The 6,982-nt window shown below is 34.0% G+C and overlaps 1 protein-coding gene across 1 annotated transcript; it reads left to right on the forward strand.

The window, feature by feature from the left end:
• Positions 1-1,877: 1,877 nt before the first annotated feature.
• Positions 1,878-4,403, forward strand: LOC111399868. The gene is made up of 4 exons (XM_023027357.1): positions 1,878-1,944; positions 2,062-2,186; positions 3,556-4,120; positions 4,213-4,403. The coding sequence occupies exons 1-4, from the start codon at positions 1,878-1,880 to the stop codon at positions 4,386-4,388; spliced, it is 933 nt and encodes a 310-aa protein (XP_022883125.1). The 3' UTR covers positions 4,389-4,403.
• Positions 4,404-6,982: the final 2,579 nt, after the last annotated feature.

Raw genomic sequence — 6,982 nt, forward strand, 5'->3', positions numbered from 1 at the left:
ATGACAGCAAAAGTTTTGAGCTCATAAGATTATATACATTCATAAGGTAACATTGTGGTCCAAGTGGGAAATTGTTGAGAAAACTACTAATTGTCATGCAGGCCTACACATATAATTAATTGTGTATAAATGTTATCTTAAATTTAGCTAAAGTAGTTTAATAAAAAATTAAGTAATTGAGTTTTGGACATCTAAATAAAGTGTGGATCGAATTATATTTGTAAAGACCGGATCCATTAAAGTTGTGTTTCCTTGATGGACGAAAATACACATGGAAATATAAATAATATTATGATCCCTAATTCAAATGCAGCTTCTCATTCCTTGTGCCTCTCATTAACACAAAAATAATTAAGAGAAAAGATATTAAAAAAGAAAAATTAGTACCCACAATCAAGAATCAAGAGGAAGAAATTTAGGAATCAAAACTATAGATCAAGAAGTAGAACCAAGAACAAGAATTAAAGAATCAAATGAGACAAAATTGAAGATTAAAAGTGTAGAAGTCAAATATGAAAAAAAGTTGCAGTTAACGCTTCAAAATTCAAGATTTGAAATCAAGATCCAATAATAAAGAATTATTCTCAATAAATTAAGGTATGTTCTGCATTCAATAATTTTCTTGAGGATTTGATTGGAGGATCTTTGCAATGAAGAAATTTAAATTTCAAGTTCTAAAGCTTCTAGTTTTAAAATTTCATAAAATATTCAACAACCAATTGTTTGATTTAGACACTTGGTTTAATGATCATAAAATGGATTATGTAAGTTACCCTTTTCTTTTTTTTTTTTTTCTGTTTGTTTGATTATCCCAGGTTTGAGTTATTTTAGTTTTTATTATTATTTCTAACTTCTATTAAAAACGTGAATGGGATGGCACTGTAGACACAACAGTAAACCAATCCCATTTTACTGTTCATGCGCTTTTCCCTATTTTTTTTTGTTGTGAATAAAAAAAAAATTCTTTATTTCGACCATGCCAACAACCATGCTAACCATACTCCACCACGATACTCCTTATTTTCCTTTTTTATTCTTTTTATTGATATTTTCATTCCAACTTTTTTGTGAAATCTCTTCTTGTTGGATCACATATTCTCACTTCATCTTTGATTCTCTTTTCCTTTTTTCTTGGCTTTTAAGCTTGCTGTAGGCATGGAAAACAACAACGTTGGATACCCACATGTACAGAGGTTGATTTTCTTCGATCCATATTTGATGGAGGAAATAAAAGTCCTAATAATGCAGAAGTTCTACATATAGTCTCCACCTTATCCTTACACAATCCTGTTATTTCTGAAAAAAATGTTTGTGATTGGTTTAAGAATAGATGAACTTGTGAAAGAAAGAGAAAGCACACGTGCATTGAGAATCCTCAACTCAAAAATCTGATGCATGAAGTGCAACCTTCTTCTGCAGATCGACGTTTACGAACGTTCAGCTTAACAGGTTGTATTTAGTAGTGTTTATAATTCTTTGGGTGCTTGTATTTGTTTTGATTAGATTTTGTCAAAAAAAAAAAATGAAGTGCCGAGAGTTCAACTTATTAATTTTATTTGGCAATTTGAACAAGCTAATTTTGTAGTTATTTTTTTATATAATAATTATGTTTAATTTTTAGTTTAATTTGTTATTGTTATTGTCAGATAAAATTTTTTGAATTCCGCATTGTGCGGAGAGTGTGTGGAGAGTGCTGAGGAAAAGTGATGTCTCCGCACAATTTGTAGAGATGAATTCATCTCTGCGAACTCTTCGGAGATTTTTTTTCTTTGGCAGTGTTTTTTTATATAATATAGTTTTTCAAATGCTTTTTTTGTTATAATTTCCTGTTTTTTCAAATTTCTTACTAATCAACATTTCAATCAAGGAATAAGGGAATGAGTGTGAGTGCAGAAAAAATTGTTAAAGTAAATACTTATGTTTTGCCATCTTCTAATTCTCATGGTACAAAAAATTAAAAAAAAGCAGACGATTTTGTTATAATGGAAAGGTTTTTAGTAAAAAAAGTTATTAGTATAGTTTTTTGTTCCTCTGTAGAGATGTGTTTTTAGTTTACTATAGAAAAAATTGTCGAAAACTCTCCGCACTGTACGGAGACTGCTCGGAGAGTGTGGAGGAAGAGTGATCTCTCCGCACACTTAGGAGAGATGAATTCATCTCTGCGAATTAGAGATGACAACGGTTCGGTTCGGGGTCGGTTCGGCAAAAACAATATCCGAACCATTAATTTTTTGGCCATACCATAACCGCACCATAACCATGAAAGTCGGTTCGGTTCGTTTGGTTCGTATCTCGGTTCGGCTCAGTTCGGGTCGTTAATAACCACGAAAATAAATTATTTTTAATTGGTCCATCCGTCTAATAAAAAGAAAAATGTATGAAAAAAGTCAATGAAAACAAAAACATGATACTAAGTCAATGTAGCAAACAACATCTCAAGTGAAAATGCAAAAAATATCTCAATTCTCAAATACAAAATTCAAATTTAACAAACAATATTCAATAACTCAAAAAGCTCCAACCTCAATTCATATTCAATTTTCATTCTTCCCCACAACTCTTACCCGCATACGTCAAAACTCAAAGTTGATTCCTATATAGTATATAAGAAATGTAAGTAGAGTAATAAATTAATAATTCATAATGTTCTTAACTGAAAATTTAAACAAAAAAATGTATCTCTTCGTCAACATCCTCGTCACCAAACTTTGGTTTCTGTAATTAAAGGATTCAATTTCTTGTTTATGTGTTGTTTATGCCAAAAGTCATCAAAGATGAGAGAAATTAAAATCATTTATCTCTAAAGCGGCCACAAATTGTAAAAAACTGAAAATTTTGGATATACTTTGGCCAAATCTTGTGCGAAATTCACAACAAATTCAAATAGACAAATACAAATTATCAAAAAAGAAGATGAAAAGCTCACCAGTGGCAAAAGTCTAAAGGTCGAAGGAAAAGAAAATAATGCAAACGGGCGGAGGCGGAAAAGACGACAGTCGGCACTTGGCAGACCTAGAAGACAGGAGTCGAGATTTCAATTTTCCAATAAAATGTTTGTGATTTTGTGTTAGACTGTTAGGGTTCAGGGTTGGGTACTTGGGTTTAAATTTAATTTGTTAATGGGTTAGAAATTTTGGATCAAAAAAATTAAGTAGTTAACATAGAAAATATCAAAAAATTATGGGGCCAATTATTATTAACTTATTATTTTTTCTAACGGTTAATCAGTTCGGTTCGAAGTGATGTCGTAAATACTATAACCGCCTCGCCTCGAACCGGTTCATTAAAATCAAATACCATAATCGCCCCATTGCACCATCGGTTCGGTTAACCGCGATTTTCGGTTTTAACGGTTCGAATTGCCACCCCTACTGCGAACTATTCGGAGAATTATTTTTTTTTTTAGTGGTCTTTTTTTATATAATATAGTTTTCTTTATATATTTCGTTATAATTTCCTCTTTTTTTTTCTTTTTTTTTTTTTTTTAAATTCTCTTCCTTTCATGATGTTAATCAACATTTTGTATAAGGGAAATGAGTGTGAGTGTTGAATAAGGAAATAATTTCTGAGGGAAGTGAGAAAAAGATAAATTTGAAAGCGCGGAAAGTTTCTGGAAATGTGAAAGGAACTGCAGCATGGAGAGACGAGAGACATGCAACATCCTCAAGCAAAGTAGAAAAAGCCTATGGAGAAACTAAGAATTCACGTGAACAAAATGATTTGAACGTGGTCCAAGACACGAAGGGAAAATATGAAGAAACGGGGGAGGAGACAAATGTAAAAGTGATCAAAGAACATAATGGTGAAGAGTTGAACAGTGTTCCAAATGATATCAAGCAAGATGGAGAAATGGAAGACACATTACTAGAGAAAGGAGATGCAGATCATAGCAAAATTGGTTCAGTATCTAGGAAATCAACAGACAAGGAAAATGATTTGATTAATAGCAAGCATGATACACTGCAGGGGGAAAATGCTGGCTCTGTTGTATATAGTGATCCTGGATGTGAGAAAAATGAGGAAAATATCATCAGTCAAGAAGTCAGTTCAAATGCCGAAGCTGAGGGTGAGAGTCAGAATAGTGGTCTATTTACTTTGACAGATCGCAACGAAGCAAAAGGTAATTTGCCTATAATTTTAGTATCCACATAAATACGTGGGACCCTTCCACACAAATGCTTGGGCTTATCAAAATTGTTCTTATGTTTACAGCAAATGACTGTGCAGTAACGATTTCACCAGATGAAAGCCAAGGTTCTGTGGATGATGTAGCATTACCACAGGTATCTGAATTGGAACATGATGCGGAAACTAAGTCGAAAGGCAATAGAAATGTTTCTGAGACAGATGGTGCTTTAAGTTCTAATGCGGTCAGTGCTAACAGCTAACTAATTTTTTTTCCTTAATGTAATACATGATCTGATTTCAAAATTGCATAAGAATTATTTAGGAGAACTAATGATCAAATCGGTAAACACAGTACTTCTAAATGAGATCCAAGGCAAGCAACCCCTTGTTCCTTTAAATCATAACTCCCCCAGTCAATTGTATGGGCCTCTCTTCAGCGGTCTAGATTTGTGCGGGGACTCCCCGCACAGATTTGTGTCGTGCGGGGTCCCCGCACAGATTTGTGCGAGGAGTCTCCGCACATTGGTGCGAATTGGTGCAGGGATGCCCCGCACCGGTCTTGTGGGGAGTCGAAGGACTCCGCACTAATTCCTTGCGGAGTCCCCGCACACCGCACAAAATTATAAATTAACTTTTACTTATATTCCCACAATTTTAAATCTAATTTTTACTAACTGTCAGAGAAGATTCATGTCAAAAAATTTAATTCAAATTTCAAAAGCATGTTAGGATTATGTCAAGAAAATTAAAATATCTACGTCACGCTAATAAACACACATTAAATACAATAATCGTGTAATGCACGTGGCATCGACTAGTGTTATTTAGTAATTTTTATGATTTCTTAAGAATTTGAGGACCAAGTGAGAAATTTTTATTAATTTCTGGATCCTTATCATGGGAGCAGCAAAAAGTAGAGTTAATCGGCCATGTTCTATTAAAAATTAATTTATTGTGAGAATTTTCTTTAATTTTCATTTTCAATAAAAGTTAAATATTCTCTTATAGCCTGATTTGATTTTTCTTTGAAAAGAAAAAAAGAAAAATATCCCATGGGGAACCTGACGCAAAAATGGTCCGGATTTATCTGGAGTCTATGGAATCCACACAATTTTTAATAATTTGTAAGTCAATTTTTGCATACAGATGGGTTCCACTAAAACCCATGGTTCCATCCAATCAAAACAACCTTCATGCTGGTTGCCACATTTATAAATTCAGCAACAAATTAGACTCATTCTTAATTCAACAATGCTACACACGGGATAAAAAATAGGGTTCGGATCCAAATGCCACGTGTCAGCAATTGATTGGACGGTTTAGAAAAAAAAAACACTCAGCACCTGTTTCCAATCCCGGGTGAGCAGAATTATTCTTCTTAATTGCTTGCATAGACAAATTTATGTACATACAATTGATAGGTCGTATTTGACTACAAAAAGATTATAAATTATTTCTTTGTTCCTACTAATTAGACCTTTCTCAATATAATTTCCATATTCTCTAAATTTGCACAAATTTAACTGTCTGGCTTTTGGTCTCCGAGTGCTGGTTCTTTTCAGTTCGTGTTTTTGTTGCGTCTCTATATATAAAGAGTTTTGCTACACGTACATCGGAATTGACACTTCGATGTACACTCCCCTCACATGGGAGATCCCAAAATTTTTTTATTGTCGTGGGGCCCATCCCCTCATGTGAGGGGAGTGTACATTGGAGTGTCAACTCCGATATACAAATAGCATTTTTGATAAATAAAATATAGGATAAATTTCAATAGATGGAGTCGGTCGCTGAGGGTGAGATAGAGGGATGCCATTACCGACCTTTTACAATGGGGATAGATGGATCCCATCATTACTTTGCCCTAATAGTTAATGTATTGGCCAATTGAATGGTGAACTTTATAACCATAACTACAAGAGAAAGTTATTTGGTGGAGCGTACTCAACCTTTAAGCCATTTCTTATCTCAATTTCTTTTTGAAGAGTGAAGTTGGAGTGGCATTACCTAATTTAAATGAGAAATAAATAAAAAGGAGAAATAGAAGGAAAAGGAAAATGGACAAAGAAAGTAATTACCCAAGAAATAGGAAACACCAATCTCTACGCCCATCTACTTCTCTCACTCCCACCCTTCGTGTGCAAGATGATCCCCTATTTTGGCTCTCCCCTCGCCATCCTCAACTCTACTTTAAAAACTCACATGGTTTATTTGACATTCGAAATTATTCTCACGTATCCAAAGAAGAAAGAATATTGGTACATTTAACAATTATCATAACTAGTAAATTGGCCAAAATAAATAGTGAAAATTGCCACTCCAATAAAGGGTGGTGCATAATATTTTCATAAGAGAAGTTTCACACATTTGTGTATATAATTTTTTTCAATAAAACGATGACACAGATTAACAATTTATAGCTAGAGTTAAACGCACAAAGAAAGAGCAAAAACATATTCGAATTCATCTTGAAATCTTCAACATAATTCAACTTTCTTCTACATGAAATAATACTCATCTTTTGCTATCAATTTGGCCAAGCAAGCTGCTAATTGATCTAGCTTTCACCATACCAACCTTTGTTCTCTTCTTTGTGAACTTGACTCGTTTCTTCTCGTCATCATTTTCAGTTTCTTCCAATACTTTCGAGTCGTCCACATCTAAGGCACACAAGATAGATGACATCGACCGAGTAGTCTCAGTTGAAGATGGGACTTTCATTGGTGCACTCTTAGAGATTTTGCGAATACTGGTCATGCTTCTAAGCCTCCCTTTTCCCAAATGATGCTCACACAATGCGTAGCCAACGAGGGTCGGTTGGCAGCATCTCCATCCTCTCCCGTTAACTCGACTG

This window comes from Olea europaea, chromosome 9 (assembly GCF_002742605.1).
Source record: "Olea europaea var. sylvestris chromosome 9, O_europaea_v1, whole genome shotgun sequence".
In the NCBI taxonomy this organism is placed as follows: Eukaryota; Viridiplantae; Streptophyta; class Magnoliopsida; order Lamiales; family Oleaceae; genus Olea; species Olea europaea.

What these genes read in the sequence shown, in the direction of transcription:
- LOC111399868 (XM_023027357.1), top strand. Translation starts at nt 1,878, where the DNA reads ATGAGTGTGAGTGCAGAAAAAATTGTTAAAGTAAATACTTATGTTTTG. An exon ending in TTAGAGATGACAACGGTTCG is followed by an intron (nt 2,187 to 3,555) that starts GTTCGGGGTCGG and finishes GTGTTGAATAAG; the next exon opens with GAAATAATTTCTGAGGGAAG. An exon ending in AGATCGCAACGAAGCAAAAG is followed by an intron (nt 4,121 to 4,212) that starts GTAATTTGCCTA and finishes TTATGTTTACAG; the next exon opens with CAAATGACTGTGCAGTAACG.